The 24,107-nt window shown below is 42.0% G+C and overlaps 1 protein-coding gene across 1 annotated transcript in view; it reads right to left on the minus strand.

The window, feature by feature from the left end:
- Nucleotides 1-1,216: 1,216 nt before the first annotated feature.
- Nucleotides 1,217-24,107, minus strand: part of SNX31 (sorting nexin 31) — a 52,379-nt gene continuing 29,488 nt past the window's right edge. The window contains exons 5-14 of the mRNA XM_024203298.2: nt 22,782-22,892; nt 18,453-18,543; nt 14,698-14,785; nt 13,360-13,429; nt 12,115-12,207; nt 11,155-11,358; nt 10,640-10,747; nt 8,698-8,775; nt 6,727-6,783; nt 1,217-1,505 (exon numbers count right to left, since the gene is read on the minus strand). Of these exons, the coding sequence (XP_024059066.1) occupies nt 1,410-1,505; nt 6,727-6,783; nt 8,698-8,775; nt 10,640-10,747; nt 11,155-11,358; nt 12,115-12,207; nt 13,360-13,429; nt 14,698-14,785; nt 18,453-18,543; nt 22,782-22,892 (996 nt within the window). The 3' untranslated portion in view covers nt 1,217-1,409. The remainder of the gene's footprint in view (nt 1,506-6,726; nt 6,784-8,697; nt 8,776-10,639; nt 10,748-11,154; nt 11,359-12,114; nt 12,208-13,359; nt 13,430-14,697; nt 14,786-18,452; nt 18,544-22,781; nt 22,893-24,107) is intronic.

Here is a 24,107-nt window from a genome sequence, read left to right on the forward strand (position 1 = left end):
GTCTATGCTGAGTAAGTTTAAGTTACTAACATCCTGAAATGCCTCTTCTGCTATTTGGAGCCAATCCTGTATGTCCTACCACTGAAATTGCAGGAGAGCCTGTGCAGGAGAGGGCCTTTTTTGTGGCATTCAGCATCTTCCAGAAAGGTATTCTTTAAATTTTGCAGATCACCTTTAAACTGCACAGTGTGCTGTATTTTTGTCTATCATAAGGCATCTGCACACCATACTACAAAGCACGCATAAACACAACACATGGTCAGAAGAATCATCCAGCCCAACTTCACATTCAGTCAGAACCCTGCAAGCTGGCACAGAAGGATTCCTGACAGTCCTCATAGTATCCACCCCACCAGCTTGTGCAAAATATGGGGATCAAAAACTGGTCAAGGATTGGCCAGGTGAAATTTGCAGGGTTTGCAGAGTGCCCTAGAGGCTGCCAAGGAACCTCCCTCTCAGTAGTTCTTACAACCCAGGGTGCCTCGACTGAGAAAGTTCTCCCTGTAGCTTGGTCCTGGCTGAAATTAGGGACCAAGAACAGCCTCAGCATAACCGCTGGGCATGGACTCATCATTTTAGAGATTACACTTTGAAGGATTTTATATATGAACACTTAAAGGCTTGTCTACACAGGGAAAGAGACCCGGAATAGCTAGTGAAAAATAGATATTGTGCTTTAAATTCACACCCTAGCTATTTTGCACCAACTTCCCCATGAATTCCCTGTGTAGACAAGTCCTAAGACCTTTAAATATGTTCTTAGACGTATCAGCAGCCAATGTAGATTCCACTGTGTGGGTTAATAGGTATAACTGATTCCCTTCCTCTTATGCCAGGAAGTACATTAACAGCTGCATTCAGCAACTGTTGCAGTCTCCAGATCAGCATCAAGTGAAGCTCAGTTAGAAGCATGGGGGCATTGTAGTAGGCTCACTGCCCTTGATAAGGAAGAGCATAAATGATCATGGCAAGGTATGTGTCCAAGGGAAATGGGTGGACCTCCCAGATAATCCAGAGATGGCGACACTGAGCTGCACTCAACCACCGTCACAATATTTAAATCAACACTCAACTAATTAAAACTTTATATTTTAATGCAAAATAAAATTCTCAAGCTCTAACATTTCAGTAGACTGTTTTCTATTTCAATTTTTTTTAATTTCAGTTATAAAAATACACATATAAGAAATGTAAGATGTTTTTATGTTGCCCTGTCTTCACTTTTTCTTCAAATTTGTAGCAAGTTCTAACTCCAGGGAGTAGTTAACTGGATCTTTAAAACTACAAGATCAAGAATGTTATAATTGTCAAGGAATTAGAAAAATGTATAAGGTATTGTTAAATTGAAGACTATTTTAATATAATTGATACTTTGCAACATATTTTTATAGGCAGTTCTAAATAATCTATCATAGATCTTCCTCTCTTATCTTCTCAAAAACACCATCCTCTTTATTTGGTCTAACCAAAATCCTTTTTCTTGGTATAAAACCAGAGTGAGCTATCTGCAGAGAAACAAATACACAGTTAAATACAGTAAGAGCACACAAATCACAGTAACCAAAAAAACCAATAGACATTCAGCGATAAGTATGAACATTAATGCAACTAAAAAAAAGATTATCAGACATTATCCTATTTTATTGATGCAATGGATGGCACTTCTAGGTCAGCATTTAGGAGACAGATAATTGCTTATTGGAGCAGGAAACTAATGTTTACAGTAATGTTTATTTCAATGCTCTAATGATGGGACAAATTGGGACATTTGGGGCTGCTTTTTATTGGTGTTATGCCTGAATAATAATGTCCCAATCCAGCAAATACTTACAAGCATGTGCTTAACTTTGTATGTGAGCAATTTTATTGAAGTCAGTGGGAATACTCACATGCTTTAAGTTAGACATGTGGGTGTGACACTCTGTACCCCAAAGCAACACCCTGAAACCCCCATATTTACCATGGTGATATAATGATGTGTTTTGTAAAAGTATGCTTTCTGAGGTATCTTTTAAAAGTCTTAATCTGTTGAACATTAATATCCTGTTAAATTGTATGTGCTATCATTGTAAGTTTTGCTATATATATGCTACTGAAATATGTTGTGAAGTTGGACACACCCACAACCAGTCTTTCGGGTACAACAATGGTGCAGCCAGAAACTGATGATGGCCCATTAGGAGGAATACATACAATCACAAGGATTACCCAGGAACTGTATAAAATGGAAACCTCTTGGAGATAGCACGTACACAATGGAGGTTGCTTGACTCACATCATAGCAAAGGATCTTTCCAGCAAGCCAGAAGAAGCTATAAAAGGGGGAAGTGACATCATCATTTGGCCTCACGCCCCCCACAACTTAACACCTGGAAGTATGTCCAGAGAACAAAGACTGAACTGGGAAGGTGATCCCAGGTTGAAGGGAGTTTCCAGCCTGTGTATGGAAGATCTGTGACCAGCTTGTATTGTCTATCAGGGTGAGACCCTGCTTGATTCAAATCCTGTCTAGTTTATAGAACTCAGATTGTGGTTTTGCTTTTTATTTCTTACGTAACCAACTTTGATCTGAATGCCTACAATTTATAATCACTTAAAATCTCTCTTTCTGTAGTTAATAAATCTGTTTTATATATTTTACCTAAAACAGTGTGTTACTTGAAGTACAAGGGAAAACTGCTCAGGAACAAGGGCTTATGCGAGTCCTCTCCACAATGAGGGAGGAATGGACTGGGGAATAAGCTTACACTGGTCAGGCTTCTGCCCAAGGCAAAACGGTACAGCTCTAGTTTCCTAGGCTGGGGAGAGTTAGCTAGAGCCTCTCTATTGTTAGTTCATGAGTGGCTGGGAGAAGCATTTGTGTAACTCAGCTGGGTACGTCGCTGCCTGTGGATGGCTGCGTGAGTGCAGGACCTGGAGGGACTTGCAGCTTGTTACAGCATCACAGTGTGAGAGGGAGCTCAGATTGGTAAGACAGACAGCTCAGCAGTACCACAGTTCCAAGTTGCACCCTGGGGAATCCATCACAGTGGGCAAGTGTTTGCAGGACTGGGGCCTACATAAGGTAATTATTTATATCCAACCTTTGTGAATGAATGCATTGCATTCTGCTCTTCTTCTGTCCTCAAAGAGCCATCATTGTTCTAAGCTTTTAGTTGGGAGAACAGATCTCTTCCAATAGGTGGTAGATACTACCTCAAACTCTCCCACTACAATGTCACCCAATTTCTCTAGTGTCTAAGTTTGCATTTAACATGGGCCTGCCTCTACACTAATGTGACATGTATTTGTAGATTACTTTATCTGGAGAATTTAGAGCATAGGTTTTTCTTTTATGTGTCTTGCAAACAGCTGAAATCTTGAGTTACACATTAAATACATTGTTTAAAGCAATGTATAAAAATGTATGTTATATAAATTGTGGCAACCTTAATTTTCTCTATCATCTGTACAAAATTCTGTTTATAACTTCACCTAGCAGTAACACATTAGTTATCTCAGTTCCCTTGTTCAGAGATTCCTCAAAGACTCAGGGCTAGCGTACACTACACAGTTAGGTCAACATTAAGGCAGCTTATGTCGACCTAATTATGTCAGTGTCCCCACTACAGCTTTCCTCCCACCGATTTAAGTGCCCCACTACACCAAAATAATTACTCCACCTCTACAAGAGGTGTAAGGCTTATGTCAGTGTAATTAGGCAATGCAGTGTCTACACAGACACTGTGTCCCTCACATTGGTGGTCTTGTCAGTGGGGAATGGGGAGAAGGGGAGGGGGGGGACAGCCTGCTGGGAGCCAATAAGCCAGTGGGGTTGCCAGGCTCCTGGCAGAGAGCTGCCAACAGAGCTGAGGGACCGGGCTTTCAGCTCCCCACACTGCCTCTCTTAGATTGATGGAAGCACTCCTGGTGAGGAGACACACCCTCAACCCAAGAAGGGTAGTGTGGACATGCACCACCACAGTAATTACTGCGGTAGCTGTACGTTGACCTAATATAGGTCGACTTAGGTTTGTAGTGTAGACATACTTTCAGTCATTCTAAACTTGTCTAGATGTTGGAACATTCCATAACATGGCCTCACTGTATTTATGGACTGCCTATCTACTGCCTGTCAACCATTGTTTTTATTTCCATCCAGCGGATGATTCTTGAACTTCCTATTCATTTTTTTATAGCTGTACTGGATAATCTACAAAACAGAGACTCTTTATGGGCTATCTTGGTGGTCTAATAGTAGCATCCAAGAGGCGGCAAGAAAAACCAAGGTCAGATTTCTTGTTCCCATGAGTAGACAAAAAATACCCAGAAATAGTTCTCTAGAGATTATTTTGGGTAAACACTGGGCGAGTGGTTCATTAAACATCCATCCCTCCTGGGCAAAGGGGTTAAATTCAGCTGGAGCTGTCTGGAGCGGAGCTCTGGTAAATATTTTCAAATCCACAGGTCAGAAGCCCCAAACCCTGGGGCTCCAGGAAATACTCTGAGAATTTAAGCCCTGCCTGGGCTAGAAGGAAGATCAGCAAGGTGTTTGACCAAGATGGTAGTGGTGAAAGTAAATAGAGGCAGCCCAAGCAACTCTCTTTAACCTAAAAAAACTGGTTAGGGAAAGAGTAATTTTTATGCAAGGTTTTTCAAGCATCTTACCAAGTGATATTAAGGCTTCAACAAGGGGGGTGGGGTAGGGAAGCCTCAAGAACCTTAACATTGAGATGTGTAGGAGACGTTAAGAGGTTCAACTGAATAAGATTGAATCAAATTAAATCTTTATTGTCTGCATTTTTGAAAATGTAACAGTGCATTCCACAGACGGGCTGTCCAACAATCAACTCCCTCCTCCCTCAGGTTGTTAACATTACAGAATATTTACACTGCAAATTACAGTCTGGTGTCTTAAAACCAGAAATAAAGACTGAAGACTTACCCCACTGGCGGTCTTATAGCTTAGAGAAAGGATTTTGAAGTTTAGACAGAAAGTATCAGCATCTCATGTAAAGATTCGATAAAATGGCTAATATTGTAGATAAAAATCAGCTCAAGCAAGCACCTGGATCTAGCATAAGTGAACAGTTTACTTTTTAGAATTCACTATGAGTGACATTCACTGCAGTACAGAGAGCCCTCAAGATCATATGCACCTCTTAAGCTTCATTTAAATCTTTTGTATAGGGTCTTGTGTGGACCTCTGTACTGGAGTAAATGTCACTCTATATGTTACCAATGCTAATAAAGTAGGCTGTATGAGAAGTATGTTAGAATCAGAAGAGATGTCTCTCAAATGGACCATTCCACACAACTGAGAAAAAGAAGAAGTGCAAAAACTCTCACTTCTAATGATGCACCAGACGAGGCTATTGGCTCAAATTCTAGGGTCTTTTCTCAATCATTACATGAACGATTGACAGTGAACGATCTATTCGGACAATTTAGTTCCCTTTTTCCATTGACAAGTTATCTGCAAACAGATGTGGATTTTTACATAGGAATTGCAATACTGGAGCAAACTAGTGGTCCATCTAGTCCAGTAGCCTGTCTCTAACAGTGCCCACTACCAGATACCTCAGAGGAAAGGGACAAGAAACCTCTCACAACAGACAATCATTGAATAATTTGCTCATGGAGGAAAATTACTTCCTAATTTCAGCACATTTAGTGGTTGGTTTATAGCCCTTATAAGAAAGAGCATGGAGTTTCCTTCCACGCAGACTGCCTATCACCTTGCTCCCAGCTGTAAACAGTTCTCAAAGTGGGGGACAGGACTATAAAAATAAAGGGCAAACACCCCTTCTCTCTCTCCTTGTGTGTCTCTGGTTGCACGTAAGATGACAAAGGAAAACAGCCATTGCACTTGGGTGGCAAGGGAGGGTCCTGACATGAGAGTTTGGCCAGTAATCTGCTGCAGCATATGGTGACAAACTTTGCTTGAATCTAATATCATTTGTTAAATTAGGCACCAGTAAGCAGTTTCTCATTTTTCTTATAACCATTTCTGACTTTTATACCTTATTACTTATACTCACTTAAAATCTCTTTGTAGTTAATAAGCTTGTTTTATTTGATCTAATACAGTGTGTTTAAATTGAAGTGTTTGGGTAACTATTTAAAATGATAAACTGGCATATTATTTCCTTAAATGAATAAGAGACTCAATATATTTGTGCTATCCAGGAGAGGGCTGGGCAGTACAAGACATACATTTCGGAGGGAAGATCTTGGACTGGGGATATGTTCAGGTCACCCTGCAGCATAACTATAGCTATTAAGAGCCAAGGTGTGGCTGGCTGGCTGCAGTACACACAGCCAGAGCTGGGAGTGACCTACATGCTGGAGGCTGTTTGTGAGCAGTCCAGGTTGGAGGCTACAGCAGCAAGGCACTATAATGGGCACGCCTAGGCAGGGATGACAACTACTCAGGGCTTGTCTTCACATACAGCACGGCAGCTGTTCCGCTGTAGCACTTTAGTGAAGATGCTCCTACGCCTACGCGAGAGCTTCTCCTGTTGGCGTAGTTAATCCACCTCTCCGAGAGGTGGGAGCTATGTTGATGGGAGAAGCTCTCCTGTCGCCATAGCGGTCTACACAGGCGGTTAGGTCGGTATAGCTATGTCACTCAAGGCTGTGGATTTTTCACACCGCTGAGCAACACAGTTATACCGATACAAGTCTGTAGCGTAGACCTGGCCTCAGTGTGGATTGTACCTCGGTATGTCACACTCACTCACTGACCTGACTTTGTTGGATGCTGGATTTTTTACTCTTCAGGGATTCAGGCATCTCAATCTGCTACACAGAGTAATGAAATTTAAAACACAGTAAAAACGCAAAGAAAACAAGTATACAGACAAACCACATTGGGCCTGGCCCAGTTTCCATTGAATCCAATGGGAGCAGGAGTAGGGCATTAGTTCATTTATTTATACTTCCTTAATTCGGTTCAAAATCACTATAGCTACTAAATAGTAGTAGTAGTAGTAGTAGTAGTAGCAGCAGCAGCAGCAGCAGCAGCAGCATCTGAAAATTAGCCATCACTGCCACATTTAAAATGTTAGCATATCTCTACTACAAATAACTTGGGGTTTAAAGATTAAATCAGTTTCAAATTGGTCTCCATCTCCATTTACCCAATGTTTGTTTATTAATTGCTTAAAACGGAACATAGAAGTCATTTGTTGCCTTCCTGTTCACTTTAATGAGCATGGCGATATCATAATCCAAGTACTAATCCGGCAGCCCACATGCATTCTCTTCCTTTCACATCTTAAAGAAAAAGAATTGAACATAACAGCTGTTCTACAATACCGTCAAATTTCAGGATGTCAGCAAAGGTATTGACATTTAGCACTCAGTCACTATAGCTAAGACCACCATAGAAACACCTATTGTGGGATAAGTATAAAATTAAAGATTAATTTGGTCAAGGAGATATATATCTATATAAAAAAAGTGTGTGTGTGTGTGTGTGTGTGTGTGTGTGTGTGTGTGTGTGTGTAAGAAGGCCAGAATCAGCAAGTAAAAGAAGTCCATGAGAATAAGTAGTATTAGTTGTAGTGTGGGAAGGATATATGGTTCCAAAAGTAACTAATAAAATAAAGAGCTCCAATAACAAGACAAACTGTCTTAAAAGAAACAAGCCTATACCTTCCCATTGTTCTGCTGGTAAGCAAGGAATGGGGGGACAAGATAAGAAAGGAAAGGCCTTCGGAAGAAAGAAGGCTGTAAATCTTATCCGGATTAAGACTGGAAATAAGGGTGAACTGTCTCAAATTTTTTTTTAGCAGAAGTCAGTAATTGGTAATGGCACTTGTTTGTTAAAGGGTATAAAAAGTAAACTCATAAAAGGGTTCATTGCTAATACAGTACCTGCCTGACCACATTGAGCAAACCAATATGGGTCTAATCACTCCTGGGTTTAGCCCATTTGAAAGTATCTTAATCATATGCTTATAAATGTTTTGTTACTGTTTGGATGTAGTAAATTGCTTATTAGTTAGGCTTTTAGGCATCTTTATAGCGACTGCATAAACTACCGTTTGGCCTTTAGATTTCATAAAAAGAATTTATGGTTACATTGGTGTTTGGTGCTTTCCCATATTAATAATTTCAAATATTATGAATAAATCTAACACCTATAAAAGATGTTCCTGTTTAAATTTAAAAAAACATTCAAGGGCAACAGGGAACTTTCTGACTATTAGCCTTTTTACTTTAAGTTTACTAAACTTCTCTCTTTTTAAAAAAAGGCCCTCTGTCTCAGTGTGAATTTTTCAAAATTTTAGACTGATCACTGCAAACATGGTGAACAAAATGTCTTAGCAGAAAACAAAAATTCAGACAGGACCTGAATACAGCAAGTGAGGGAAGACACATAAGTGTGCTTTGTCATATGTGATAAAAGCTAGAGGGGGATAGAGAAAGACTAACATTAAACACCATTACGACAAAAGGTCATCTTTGAAATCCAGATCACAATATTTTTTGCGACATTTCCACCTCCTTGGCAATTCAATCTAGAGTAAAAATATTGGAAGCTGCAAGAGCCTTTTCTACACTGCAGATGCCACTGATGCAGCTGAATTAATGATAGCAGCAATGGAAATTTCATTCCCATAAAAATTCCCTAGCATAGACAAGTGAGAGTTGCTGGCCAGCTGCCATATACTTGGGCACCAAGAGATGCAGATAGATTGCTTTGCTCACCATTTCTTTGTCTCCTTTGGTTGTCTTCATCAGCTGTTCTGATATTATCTTTTTTAAGCAGCTACTCAGTAGAAATGCCTAAGTAGATAAACAGAATATATTCTAGTTTCTTTTGTTAAAGATTTACTCAACCCTATTTCCCCACCCACTTTTCCTGGTAACTACTGAACTATTACTTGCCTAATTCTGGTTAATTTTACCATGTGTTTAAAATATTTGTGCTCACCAAATTAGTTGCAATCCAATCTCACTGTGACTAAACCCTGACACCACCACTTAGAAAATTTAGGGTAGGTGTCTTTATTGTGGGTTCTGTACCGCAAGTTATTCTCTTATCATTACCCCTATTTTGTGCCTCTAGAGCAGCTGAACTACATTCAAGGCTGGCTTAGGCAAATTGCATTGGTATTGACAATACCAAATTAAGTATAGTACCTACCATACTTCTAACACACCTTAGACTCAAGTTTCTGAAGTGCTGAGAACCCAAAACTTCAACGGAAGTAAATGGGAGCAGCAAGTGCTCAGCACCTCTTAAATTCAGATCCCCTTGTGTCTACATGCAAAAGTTGTTGCAATAATGCAAATAGTAAATATTTGACAGTATATTGCACTTACTTGGAGTCAATCTCACTGCCATTGCGCACTGCATGGTTACAGTGGTAGTGTGAACTGAAAGCAGTGGGCATGGCAGCACCACCAGTTCTATTGGGGCCGGATGCAAAGCCCATCAAAGTCTATAGGAGTCTTTCCATTGACTTCAGTGGGCTTTAGATCAAGCCCTGGGGTCCTCCCGGCACCTTTTCAGCTATATTTTCTCTCTCTCACTTTTGAAGAAAGGATCGCAGTTTTCCTACTTCCTGGAGCCTAGGGACAGCTCTAGTTAACAGATTCAGCAGGAAAATTAACAATGAGGGAATTTCAATTTGGCTGCTCTCTTCCCATAACAGCGACCAAAGTGGAAAGCCTCTTGGCTTGTGAATATGGGGGTGATTCATGTTCTTGTAAAACTCTGAGTAGCAGCAAAATAATGAGCTACTACATAAGTGGGTGGACAATACAGAGTCATACTGGAATGCAGAAATAATGCGTGAAAAATTAAGCATTCTGATTTCACTTGTAAAGTCTTATCTGCTATTAATTTTGGCAGGTTTGGGGTGGGGGGAAGAAAAGGGAGGAGAGAGGAGGGGAAAGAAGAGAGACAGCTTATTTGAAGAACACACCATATTCCCTATATTTCTTTTTTTTTTTTTTTTTTTTTTTTTTTTTATATATATAAAAGCAAAGTACTAGGGATGGGCCTGTACCAAGACCCCCAGATTCCACACACACCCCTCAAAAAACCCTGGGTTTTTTCATATCCAGCTCTGAGTTTTGCAGCTCTGGTGCATAACTGTATACTGGCTACTTCTCTTTTTGAACACCTTTTTCTTTGAACAGCAGCCAGAGACCTGATAAGTGAGGTGGGACAGTACTGAAGGAGGAAAAAGGGATTTTTAAAAATTATTATTATTTACAATATGCTGGTATAGATTTATACCTATCATGTACCTGTTTTTTATTTAACATGTACTTGAGTGTACTATTCATGTGCATCATCTACCATGTGGAAGATAGTGTCTAGACGTTAAGCATTTCCACCACATTAAAATTTGTGACTATCCACTGGACTAGTAAATAAAAAAAGAAAACTAACACCTCTGCATACCATTCCAGGCTTGCAGCCCAGTGCAGGGCAATTTCTCTTGCCAATCTCAACCCTCTCTCTGGGGAGAAGCATTTGAGCTCCCATGTAAGTCTGTCCTTAGACTGAACTGGCACAGACACAGCAGTTGTCTAGTTATAGGAGCCACACACAAGCACCGAAGAGTAAATTCCAGCTCCAGTGGCTAGCAGCCTACTTTTCATCAAAGGCCTTTTTCTTTACTGCCCTGAAGCTAACCTGTTTTGTGTAAAAGACGATCCATCTCCATGAGTCCGAATCATTGTACTCGAACCTGAACTCTAGGGTCTGCTCGTGTCCTTGGTCTTTTGGCTGTGTAATAGCACCCTGAAGAGAAAGAGAAGAAACTGCCACAAAGAGGTATTAACTCAGAATCAGGGCTGGACTCTCCAGTCAGCCAGGTTCAGTTTGTGTGGCTTACAGGGCAAAAGTGAATTTGAAGCGGATGGAGATCTGTACTGGAAGAGTCCCTCTGCGAAGGGTGAAATCTCCACTAACAAAGTTGACTAAGGTGGCTCTGCTACCTCATGTGCCAGTTCCGCTGTCCCACTCCACCTTCTAACTTAGGGGAAGGCAGCTGAAGGTACGTACGCTGGGGGCAAGGTATCTGAGAACTAGAGAGCTCTGACCGGCTCCCTGACAGCCTTGATCTCATACAGCCTTGATCTCAAAAGTCATTTTGAATTAAATGTGCTGAAATATTTGGGGAGCTGCAATGTCAACAAGGTACTTACTAGAAAAGTGACCTGCCAGCACCTCACCCTGTTGATCTTGAAGCTGACCTCTTTGGTCTGGTTACTAGGTAACTTAATGCAGCAGCTAATCTCATTATTTCCTACATGAACAGCAGCAGAACAGCCTACTTCTGGATAGTCACAGGTGCAGGGATCAAGCTGTATATATCCATAGTGCTGCACTTCCTGAACCAGCTCTAGAACCTGCATCAGAAACACAGAATCAGAAAGTGATGAAATATAGTGTCCTACATGATCTTCTGTACAGAGGCAGTTGTTATCTAGTAACTGAGCAAGGCACAAGGAACCAAGACCTGATTTCTAATCCCAGCTCTACCAATTCACTGTGGCCTTGAAGTCACCTCTAGACCTTGAAAAGTTTTTCCATCTGAATTTTTTTTTTTTGGCTAAAAATGCAGATTCAGTAATACCAAGCCATCTTGCGAATTGGTTTAAAATTCACCAGTTGTTTCAGTCAAACCCCTCTCCCCCTCCTCCCCGCCATCTGAAACAATGGAAATGTTTTATTCTGACATTTTTTAAATTAAACTCATTTTTTTTGCTTCAGAAAAACGTTTAGAAATTTCCTTCACTTTTATTAAACATTAACAGTGTTTAATAAATGCTCATAATTGAAACATTCTGTTTTGGAGTGAATTAAATGTTTAACCCAAAAAATTTTCTTCAATTTTTTGGAATTGCAGTGAACCAAAAAAATCCATTATTCACCCAGCTCTAGTCATCTGGTGTCTCTATCTCAGTTTATCTGTAAAATGGATCTGAAAGTCACAGAGGGAGGGGGGGAAGGAGAGGATAAATATGGAACTTTATGATGCCATTTTTACAGAGTCACTTTTCAGAGAAAAACCACATTAAATATATGTGGCTGCAGCCTCAAGGGTCTACATCCTGAAATATATTCTCTCAATAGGTTTATATCATTTTAAAAGAGCACTTTACCTTCATTTTGTTTGCCGCTTTTTGTAGCGATTCCAGTTTCTGCATCTGTCCATCTGTGAGTCTGACCCAATTCTTCTCAATTTCCCGCAGTGCCTTATTTAGAAGAGTTAGTAAATTTTAACTTAAAAATGGGGGAGGGAGGGAACAGGGGTATTTCCATCTGCCCTTTACTGTGGGGGTGGGGAAGATATCCCAACATCTTTTAAAATACGTGCTCAGATTTTTGGACAGCTGCACACAACTTTTAGTCTACTCAACCCTTAGTCCCTGCACCAAAATGGTTTCTAATTCAGCGTTGCCCAACATACCTGCAAGCCCCTGACCTCTGGTTATGAAAAGCGGTATCTATCGTTACTCTGACAACCTGCTCGTTTGCTTGTGCAGAACATGACTCCAGTACACAGAGAAAATGTAACACCACATGGAATGATGGGGCACAACTACCAATTTTAAAAATAAAATGAGCAAGCAAAAATGGTAATTAATCATGACACTGAAGGACCTCCCAGCACAATATAGTGGTAAGGACATTGGAACCCTGTCTACACTACAGCTTCCACCAATACGATCACGGGTGGAGCTGCACAGAGGGTGAATTACAACCGTGAAATTTGTTAACAGAGATTGCTTAAGACAATGCACGTGCCAGGTTTGAAGCCTTTTGCGTTGAGTTCTCAATAGAAAAGGAGGAGTGTAAAAGTTATTACGGATATTTATTTTTTTCTACCTTCAGATAAAACAGAAGAAGCCTAGTGGAGTTTTATGAAATCTTCCAAAAAAAATTAACCTCTGGGCAGAGACTACCAGGAGACATTTTAATCCTCAAACGATTTTTTTTTTTTTTTTTTGAGAAAATGGTAAGTAGTGGAAGTGTTCAGTATGCTAGTGTGATCTCAGCCTTAACACCACTAGCACATAATAGGACTTACATATATTGTCATGGGAAGCAAACGGACCAATGTCTAAATAAATCCCCTGTATGCATGCAATAATTACTTACACTAAACAGAATTTGCAAACTAGATAGTGTTATTTGTACATGAAAAAGTCTCATAGAACAAGCTCATCCATAGTTATTTCTTTTGTTTTTAAATAATAAAAAAAAAAACCAAGATGGAAGTACTTGGCCATACTTAATATTCAGATAACTTGCACTATTTAAAACATAGCTTTTACATTATGAAAATGGAGACGCATTTTGGGAATTAGCTTTTAGAAGTATCAGGAGTTTTCTTCCTTTGTTACCTGCATATAGAGTAAATTCACTGAAGCTCTACAGTCCATTAACATTTTATCAAGAGAGGGATCCAGATACCTGACAAATGCAAAAATATTAAACATTACATTTCTAAGCACAACAATTAGCATTTCCATTCAGCAATAAATATGCACTTGGGAGTATAACCAAGCAGTAATAGATACAGAAAGATCCCACTACTCAAAAGTAATAAAAGACAGCAATATGTCACATCTTTGAAATTACACATCTGTGAAGTATGTAAAAAAATTACTCTTTACAGCACTGTAGCAAATAGACTACGGTATGAAATAAATTAAATTGCTCATCTGCTTTTATCACAATAATATGGAAAACAATGATTTAGAATCTAAGTATTAAAAAACTCCATTTAATATTTCTCTTGCATGTGTATAAAACTTAGGGCTTACCTACATGGGGAAGTTTAGTGGCAGAACTATAGCAGTACAGTTATACTGTACAATATGAGTGCCTTTTTGTGGTTTAGCTTACGCTATTTCCAATACACATAAGCTAAACCACAAAAAAGCACTCAGACTGGAATAAGAGTGTCCACACAGGAAGTTATAGCAGTATAACTATACTGCTATAGTTCTGCCACTAAATTTCCCTATGTAGGTAAGCCCTTATAAACTGGAGAATTTAACAGAAGGGCTTATGTATGCCAAGCTTCAGTCCAGTTAAATTTAAAATTGACAAGTTACAAGTGTCTGAAAATATTTTTATATAGCTCAGTGACAGACACTTAAGCATAGTGGCACTGCTATAATTCAGGTCTTTTGTGATCTAATATTTAACAATGAGATCTTTAAAGACAATTCCCCAAAAACAACCTCCCCCATACACACTGCAATTTGCAGCTGAGAACCCCCAGTCCTCCCATTTTTCTTGTAGGAGATACAATGCTGAATATAAAAAATAAATAAACAAACACCATTAACTAAAGAAAAGAAAATAAGTATAAAAGGTTTCCTTTATTGGTGGCTTTGGCAAAAAAACAAAACAAACAAACAAACACCCATCAACAACAAACCATCTGTATCTATAGATTTTGAAAGTGTTCAAGAGTAATTGGCTGATTGCAATAGTGGACATTCCATCGACAACCGTTGCAGGATCATATAAACTGGTCAGTTCCAACATTACAGTGAAAGGTCCAAAGACCAGCAGTTAGGAACCATTATATTCCTTAAAAAAAAAAAAATCAGCTTTGTGTGTTATGCTCTCAGGCCAAATACACAGAATTTAAGTTGTGAGGATTCTCTTCTCTAGTACATTTATAATTTTAATGCATCTTCCAAATTTCTCTTCAGCTTCCAGCTCACCATTTTCTGATCCCAATCTTACAGTCTGACTCTTTCATACTCTGAAGACTCACGTAGGGAAGTTCAAATTCTGCCACTTTTTTCACCACTAGGGACAGGGCAGGTAGGAAAAAAAAGAAGAGACAAATAAGCCTGATTGGTTGAAACCCCACTGAAGCAGAACGGCTATTTTAGTATTTCAGTAAGTGCTCCATGACAACATGTTATGTAAAAGAAAGAGGACATCACAAAAACAAATGATAAAAAATGGCAGGTGACAATCATGTTGTTTAGACACTCCCCACCCCCACCTCTTTACCTAATCTTTAAGGAGCAGTATATCAGTGTCTCCTTATTCTGCTTTATACTAATGCAAGGAGTGCAAGTAAGGAGCACTAAACTGAGAAATCCAGGAAAGGAGATTTAAGTTAGTATAGATCTCAAATAACGCTGAGCAGTTAGGGGCAGCTGCAATTATGGGAGGCAAAATAAATGTTTTGTGATTCGGATGTACACTAATAGGGTTGTGGCACTTTGGGTTATTCATTGATTGAATGAAACAGAAGACAAACACACTATCACTAAAGTGCAGTAAGGAATACAAGTCACACAAGAGGTGACTGCTTTCAATAAGAAGTTTTCCAAACATAAAATTAAGGGCCTGATCCTGCAAGTGCTTACTCCTGTGCTTAGTCCCCAATTCAGCAACGTACTTAAACGTGTGTGTAACTTTAAGCATGTGAGTATTTAGGTGTTTCCTTAAGGTGGTTTGACTCTGGGAGTAATGCTGCAGCTTGGCAGGTTTTATCATCCATCACTGATTGACGTGTATGTGTGCGTGCATGTGTGTATATATATTTGAAAGCAGTTTGTACACGTACTTGGAGAATTCAATATGTCCATTTTTATAAAGTTTTAAAGTAAATAAAAGTGCAATATGTGGAAAATTTATTCCAATATGCTATGTATTTTTATTCAAACACAATTCAGAGATAAGTTCATTTGTGAATATGTCAAATAGTATATAAACAAATACACTTAACTATAAAACATATCTTACCTAGATGTAAGATTCCAGGATTGCCCCTGACTGTGTCTCACACTGAAGCCTAGAACTTCTGCTGAGTCAGTGTGAAGCAATGGAAACAGCTACAATCATGGTTGAGAGCAATTTTTGTTCAGAATGTCAACAGGTTGATAAGTGTGGTCTGTTACTGTCCAATTTTTAAGTTCTCAGCCACTTGGACTTTATGAATTACACATGTGAAACAGTAAGGAGTGTGTCTATGCCACTGTTACACCCTTAATCACAAGACTCTGCTTTTCAGTGTAAACATTGTTTATTCTAGGAATACAAAACCTTTTGCTTTAGGAGTTTCTTGCAGACAGAGATCTCCTCAGAGCCCAGCTACAAACAGCCTTCTCTTGCATCAGCACATATTCTGAACACTCTAGGCCAGGGGTGGGCAAACTTTTTGGCCCAAGGGCCACATCTGGGTATGGAGATTTTATGGCAGGCCATGAATGCTCACGAAATTGGGGTTGGGGTGCAGGAGGGGGTGAGGGCTATGGCTGGGGGTGCGGGCTCCGGGGTGGGGCCAGAAACGAGGAGTTCAGGGAGTGGGAGGGGGCTCCAGGCTGGGGCAGGGAGGGTGAGGTGTGGGGGGGCCTCTCTGGGCTGGGAATGAGGGGTTTGGGGTGCAGGAGGGTGCTCTGGGCTGGGACCAAGAGATTCAGAGGGTGGGAGGGGGATCAGAGCTGGGGGGGGGGGTTGGGGCATGGGGGGGGGGTGCAGGCTCTGGGTTGGGGTGGGGACGAGGGGTTTGGGGTGTAGGAGGGTGCTCCGGGCTGGGACCAACGGCTTCAGAGGGCGGGAGGGGTATCAGGGGGTTTGGGTACAGGCTCCCGGCCGTACTTACCTTAAGTGGCTCCTGGAAGCAGCGCTATGTCCCCCCTCCGGCTCCTACACGGAGGCGTGACCAGGCAGCTCTGCTGCGCACTGCCCCGTCTGCAGGCACCACCTCCGCAGCTCCTATTGGCCAGGGTTCGGGGGCAGCGCCTGCGGACGGGGCAGCGCGCAGCAGAGCTGCGTAGGAGCTGGAGCGGGGACATGCTGCTGCTTCCGGGAGCTGCGTGGAGCAGCCCCTGACTCTGTTCCCCAGCTTGGGGCTTGAGGACTGGATTAAAATGGCTGCCAGGCTGGGTGCGGCCTGCGAGCCATAGTTTGCCCATCCCTACTTTAGGCCCTGCAGTAGCTCACTCAGTGTGCTCCCACCCTATTCTTAAAGGGACAGCTCTTATTTCTCTTATAGAATTTCTATCACCATTAACAAATATATACACAACAAATATTTTTATATTTAGTAATTTTGAATATGACTTTATAAAACATCATCTATTCCAGGGACCTCATATTGTGCCAAGAGTCCTAGACCATTGTAATATCAGAAGTAATTAGACAAATCGCCACCCTAACTCTACAGCTAAATTTGCATGCAACAATTTCATTGGTTGTATGAGGGAGAATGCACTGATTGGTTACTTGGCCCAACTGCCACACATGCAATAGCACAGACTTTCACCTACTACTCATGTAATAAAAGCTGGGGATTCCACACTCAGCATCACATTCATCCTTCCACATCCATAAAAGCAAGACACAGTCAAGACAGAGAAATGATAAATAAAATAAACCATATGTAGTGAAGTTTAGCAGTGATAGTTGTACTACAAACCCATCAAGGGATTGAACACCTGTCATGACCCTTACACCCAGAAGTCTTTCAGCCTTAATCTTACATACATTTAAAAAAAAAAATCTAGATCACCGTAAAAGGTACTTCTACAGCACATTTTTTTTGTCTCTGGACCTGAAAATACTTCCAGGAGAGTATCATCATCACCATTTTGCAGACTGGAAAACTGAGGCAGAGAGAGGTTAAGTGACTTGTCCAAGGCCACACAGAATCAGTAACAGAGTCAGGTAGCAAATTCAAGGGTGAAATCCTGACCTCACTGAAGTCAACAAGAGTTTCGCCATTTACTTCAATGGGGCCAAGATTTCAACCCAGATCTGAGTCCCAGTCCCGGGTTCAGTCCACTAGATTACAGCTGCCCAAATGGAGGGAGGGGTAGAGGGCATATGTGTATCACCAGCCCATATTGGACAAAAACACACAGTACTCCAAGAGCCTTCTACATTTTGTGAGCACAGAGAATCACACCCTAGATTTAGGGCACATCCAGTTCCATCACTGTTATGACCTTTCTATGCTTATCAATTAAAAAGTGAAATAGTGGAATAAGAGGGCATAAATGAAAGCAAATTAGGGACTTCATTTTATAAGGGGCTAGAGGAGGAAATCGTCCAAGTGTTCAGATCTGAGTTTGAGATTACATAAACAGTTTTTACTTCAAAGTATAACCATTTGCAAAGCCTGAAATAAAGCCAACCTAGCTCAATATTTACCAAAACAACCCACACAATAGTGACCAAGTTACTATATGCCTTGTAAATTAAATGCAATGCAAACTGTGCTTATAGGCAAAGTCCACTATGCTATAGATAACCCCAACCCACCTGTGATCCTCTGTTCCTCCTTCGTGGTTGCTGGGCTACATATAGAGATTCAAAGGCTGGAAGTTCATCAGCTAACAGCGATGAGTCTTATAGCTCAAGCAGCATAGAGTAAAGCTTTTAGATCCAGAGATCCAATCCCCACTGGCAACGGCCCACCCAGGGGTGCATTATGTGACACATACTGCACATGGCTTACCAGAGAGAACTCCATTGCTGTGATCTTGAATAAAAAATAAGCTAAAATATCCTATTAATTCTCTTGACAGCCCCATCTTGTATGAGACAACCTTAAAAACAAAAAATGAAAAAAGGAGGTCACCTATGCATCCGATCATGAATTTATACAAGGTCTGGTCACCAGCCATTAATGCAGCTTCAAAAAAAAAATTTTTTTTTAAACTGTTCCTTTATCCCTCTAGGCAGAAGCAGCCGTTAAGACCTAAACATCAACCCTCCACATTCTTGCTACTGGCATCGCATAAGAAAGAAAGACCTACCCAGCTTGACTCTCAGAAGCAGATTCTGTTTTGCTATGGCCCCTTTATGCCACCCGAAAGATGTAAAGGAGGAATGGCCCCCAGCCCCACTGGCAAAGAATGTAGGAACAGTCCCGTGCCAGTCCCACCCTGCAACTTCAAGTGCGGGACGTGTGACGAGGAAGGGGTGGGGCAGGGAGAGGAATGGAAAGTGTAGGGTGGAAGAGGAGCTGAAAACACTCCACTCTGCCTATTTTCTGCTTCAAGCATTGGAAACCAGAGCTTATTTAAAGCAGCCAGAGCCTACCCCCACCATTCCCGCACTCAATGGGTACCACAGAACCTCCTGGGCTCACAGGTAAAAGAGTAAAAAAGGTACCTCTTTCAATTATGAGCAGCCCATTTGATCAGGAAGTCATTGAGATGCAACTATGGAGAGGCAAGGACATGGAAAAACTTTCACCAGGAAAATGATTTTTCCATAGTTTAGATGCTGGGTGTGTGAGTTGGCATAAGAAGCAGGACTTGTTTGGTCTGAACACAAGGTGGAAGCACAAGTTTTCAGAGTGCCTTTAGAAGGTACCAATTCTACAAACACTTCCAGTTGAGAGAGAGCTGGAGCATAATATCACTTCCCCCCCAACCCTCACTTAGAGCACTAGAATAAATGTTCAGAGGCCCAGGCAGAAAAGACCCTGACCAGGACTAACTTTCACCCTATATTTTCTTGACCCAAAGTCCCCATTAACTTGTTACCTGAAATTGCAAGGTGACACTACAGAGTGTCAGAAACTCATCACTTAGTACAGCATCTCGCAGTGATCCAAATGAAGCACCTACTTCTATTCAACACACTTCATAGAGCTACCCAATGTGAAACATTCAGTCGGTATTGAGCTTAATTTTCTAATTCTTGGATCAAGGCATACCCCAGTATACATTACTCCAAACCCCTGTAGACTCTACACTATTAATTGGGAAGCTACCAGGGGGAATGTGGTGAGACAAATATATAATGAAGAAAGCTCACACATGCCCCTAAGCCTGTCCCACGCTAATGGGAATCGAAGAACAGGCAGCATTTACAGTGCCAATGAATTATCAGAATCATTGCTGTTTGCCTATAGTGCCATAAGTATACATGGCACTTTATTGTGAAGTGTACCCAAAGTACTACTGCACAAAGAGTGCATCGGCTTGAAGAGGATCTGGCCCTTAAACAGGACAAACAAGGGTATCAGAACAATATGCACGAGTGCTTAGATAGCAAGATATTTTTATGGAGAGATGGGACTGAAGATGCCAGTGACGAAGAAGGAAGCTACCGTCATGCTGATATAAATCTGAAGGGTACAGTAACTCCTCACTTAAAGTCGTCCTGGTTAACACTTTCGTTGTTACATTGCTGATCAATTAGGGAACATGCTCGTTTAAAGTTGTGCAATGCTCCCTTCTAACGTTGTTTGGCAGCCGCCTGCTTTGTCCACTGCTTGCAGGAAGAGCAGCCCGTTGCAGCTAGCTGGTGGGGGCTCGTAATCAGGGTGGATCGGCAGCTCCCCGCTCCCCCAAGTTCCCTGTGCTGCAGCCACCCAGCAGGTTATCAATTGGTAGTTCAGCTGTCCCTCCCTCCACTGCCATGTGCTGCTCCTACCCTCTGCCTTGGAGCTGCTCCCAGAGACTCCTGCTTGCTGTGCAGGCGGGGAAGGGGGGGGCTAATGTCAGGGTGCCCCCTCCCCCCACTCCTGCACCCCGCTTACCCCTTCTCCATATAGGGCAGGGAGGGGACACAGACGGAGAGAGACAGAGCGCCTGGGGCAGCAGCTGCTGTCTCAACTTCCTGATCCACTTAAAAAGACAATGCACTTAAGAGTGGGTCAGCTTACTTAAAGGGGCAGTGTGCATCTCTCTCTCCCTCCCACACACAAGGTGTGTGTCTGTCTCTGTCTCCCCTCCCTCCTGTTTGTGCTGCCTTGATGAGAGGCTACATTAACAACAGGGAGTTAACCTTTGAGGGCTCAGCCGAGTGCTAGTTCATCATTTAGCAGCAAGGCATTCCCTGGGAAATATCCCTCCCTCTTCCACCCTCTAACTTCACCACCTCAACCAACCTTCACAATCATCATAGCTGTAAACAGTATTAAATTGTTTGTTTAAAACATATACTGTGTGTATATCTATATAATATATAGTTTTTTGTCTGGTGAAAATTTTTTCCCTGGAACCTAACCCCCCCCTATTTACATTAATTCTTATGGGGAAATTGGATTTGCTTAACATCATTTCGCTTAAAGTCGCATTTTTCAGGAACGTAACTACAACGTTAAGTGAGGAGTTACTGTATGTGCTTTTTAGATTAACCAATTTTCTTGTTTTGCAAGTCCTTTTTTTTTTTTGGCAACTAAGCAGTGAAGAGCTCCAGAGGTAGAAAGAGGCTCAACAAACTTGAACATGATGCTTTTCAAAGGGGTGGGGGAAATCACTGTAGGAAGGTGTGTGGAATTCATTTCACTTGCATGATGTAGAACTGCTAGAACAATGTTGTGTGGCCAGCCTGAACCATTGGGCCAAACTATCTGTTAATGAAAAGAAACCAAAGTGAGAGAAATCTTTACACAAGGCAAAGCAGCTGCTCAGCTGCAGTGCGCTTTACTTAAGAAACATGATCTGGCCAGTATTGGGGCAGTTCTCTCTCTGTGCTATATCAGCGACTTTGCTTGGAGAAGAGATTTAGTGCTCTCAATTCTTGGACCCATGATGAACAGGGATATTAGAGGCAATGATAATGTGTGTGGCAAAGAGGTGGAGAGACTTCATTAGCCAGAGTAACATCTAAGGGCCAGACTGCATGAATTCTTTACTTAGGATGGCGAGCAGTTACGTGCACAAATAATCCCACTGAGGTCAATGGGAGTACTGGTGTGTGATTGCCCACCAACCTCACGCAATCTGGCTTTCTGTGTCCCCTGCAGCAGCAACAGTGGCTACTGGGGAAGTAGCATCCATATTGTTACACACTCACCATCTCTGGCTAGAGGAATGTTGGAGGATGAAGCTCAGAATGTGAAAGGGATGAGAAAATAGAAATCAGGCAAATGGCAATAGTTTGGCTTCTGTTACTAAGAAGAGAAAAAAGATTACAGGCCAGCAACTGAAGCCCCCCTATCTATAACAGGCCTATTGTCATCTTTGAATTAAAAAAAGATGTTACAACCCAGTTCAGACTCTCTGTGTTTAAACAAAGTTTGGCTGCTAGCGTGTCTAAGACAAAACTTGTAACTATTTATTATTGGTATTGTGGCAAAATCTAGACACCTCAGCCCCATTGTGCTAGGCACTGAACAAAGAGACACTCCTTACCCTAAAGGGTCTTCATACTTACTATAGACAACAGGTAGATACAAGACAGATAGAAAGAGGGAGCACCAGGAAAAAAAAAGATCGGGCATCGGTCAGCGAGATACATAGATTGTAGACTCCTTCTACTGTAGAGGCAGGAACCTCTGTTCCTTTTGTTCTGTGTCTGTACAGCACCAAGCACAAAGGAGTCCAGATCCATAACTAGAGCTCCTATGTGCTAGGATAGTAACAATAGGCGTGTCAGCACACCAACAGTCTTAAACTATATTTAAGACAAATGTAGAACACTGTCTCTGGCCACACTGGCTGGCAACACAACGTTTATACAGATTTGGCCTGAACTATATTAAAACAAGCTTTTTAAAAAACAAAACACCAGTTCTCTAATCATCTTAGATGGCCTCCTGTACACAGGGCCAAAACAGCTACCTTTGGAGACAAAAAGAGCAGTGGGGATGTTGAGTGGATGAGGTTAGGGGCAGAGGGAAAAAAATGCTAATAAATATAAAAACTTTAAGAAACTTATCTACAGAATTAGTAAACAATGCCAAGTGTATGTTTTCTTCAGGTATTCCCTCAAATAAGCATTTTTGCCTAGGTCCTACTAAAATATGAGGGAAAGCATCTCAACTCTTCACACACGTTTCCTTAAATTTAGCAGTTTCAACAGTATCCCATTTTAAACCCATTACCTCTAGTACTCTTTCAGCAGTGTCCGATGTCTGGATATCAAGCCTAACATTCCTTCCATCGGCCAGGTAAACATCCAGAGAGGCGCTCTGTGTCTGGATCTTAAATGTATCCTGTTAAAGTGAAATATGAATGTGTTTTATTGCTGCCCTTCTTATTAGAGCCCTGCTGAAGGTGCTGGTGCTCTGCTTCCCTGTTTACCTTAGAGAAATTAACTGGATGATGGGGAAGAGACCCTACAGCACGATGGAGGCCTGGTCTACGCTTTACATCTAGATTGACCCAGCTACATCACTCAGGGTATGTCTACACTACGGGAGTAGTTCGATTTTAGTTAAATCGAATATGTGCAATCGATATTAGAAAGTCGAACGTATGTGTCTACACTAAGGACAGTAATTCGACTTTGTCAGTCCACACTACCAGGGAAAGCGTCGACATTGGAAGCAGTGCACTGTGGGCAGCTATCCCACAGTTCCCGCAGTCCCCGCCGCCCATTGGAATTCTGGGTCGATCCGCCAATGCCTTCTGGGTAAAAAAATGTGGCGAGGGTGCTTTTGGGTAACTGTCGTCATCCGTCAGTCACTACCGCCCTCCCTCCCTCCCTCCCTGAAAGCGCCGGCGGGAAATCAGTTTGCGCACTTTTTGATCAGTGACAGCGCGGACGCCACAGCACTGCGATCATGGATCCCGCTGCGACCATCGCTGCAGTTGTGGCCGTTCTCAACACCTCGCAGCTTATCATACACCTTTCCCTGAGGCAGATGCAGAGAAATCAGGCGAGGAGGCTATGGCACCGCCGTGAGGGCCTGAAGTCGGAGAGTAGCACAGAGCTGTCAGAAACCACGAGCCCCAGTGCCCAGGACATCACGGTGGCAATGGGGCATGTGGATTTTGTTGAACGGCGATTCTGGGCCCGGGAAACAAGCACGGACTGGTGGGACCGCATAGTGCTTCAGGTCTGGGATGAATCCCAGTGGCTGCGAAACTTTCGCATGCGGAAGGGGACTTTCCTCGAACTTTGTGAGTTGCTGTCCCCTGCCCTGAAGCGCAAGGACACCCGCATACGAGCAGCCCTGACTGTCCAGAAGCGAGTGGCCATAGCCCTCTGGAAGCTTGCAACGCCGGACAGCTACCGGTCAGTCGCGAACCACTTTGGCGTGGGCAAATCTACCGTGGGGGTTGTTGTCCTGCAAGTAGCCAAGGCAATCGTCAAGGTACTGCTGTCAAAGGTAGTGACCCTGGGAAACGCGCAGGCCATCATAGATGGCTTCGCTGCGATGGGATTCCCAAACTGCGGTGGGGCTATAGATGGGACTCACATCCCT

Source organism: Terrapene carolina, unplaced genomic scaffold (genome assembly GCF_002925995.2).
Source record: "Terrapene carolina triunguis isolate 2854851 unplaced genomic scaffold, T_m_triunguis-2.0 Scaffold58, whole genome shotgun sequence".
Lineage (NCBI taxonomy): Eukaryota > Metazoa > Chordata > Testudines > Emydidae > Terrapene > Terrapene triunguis.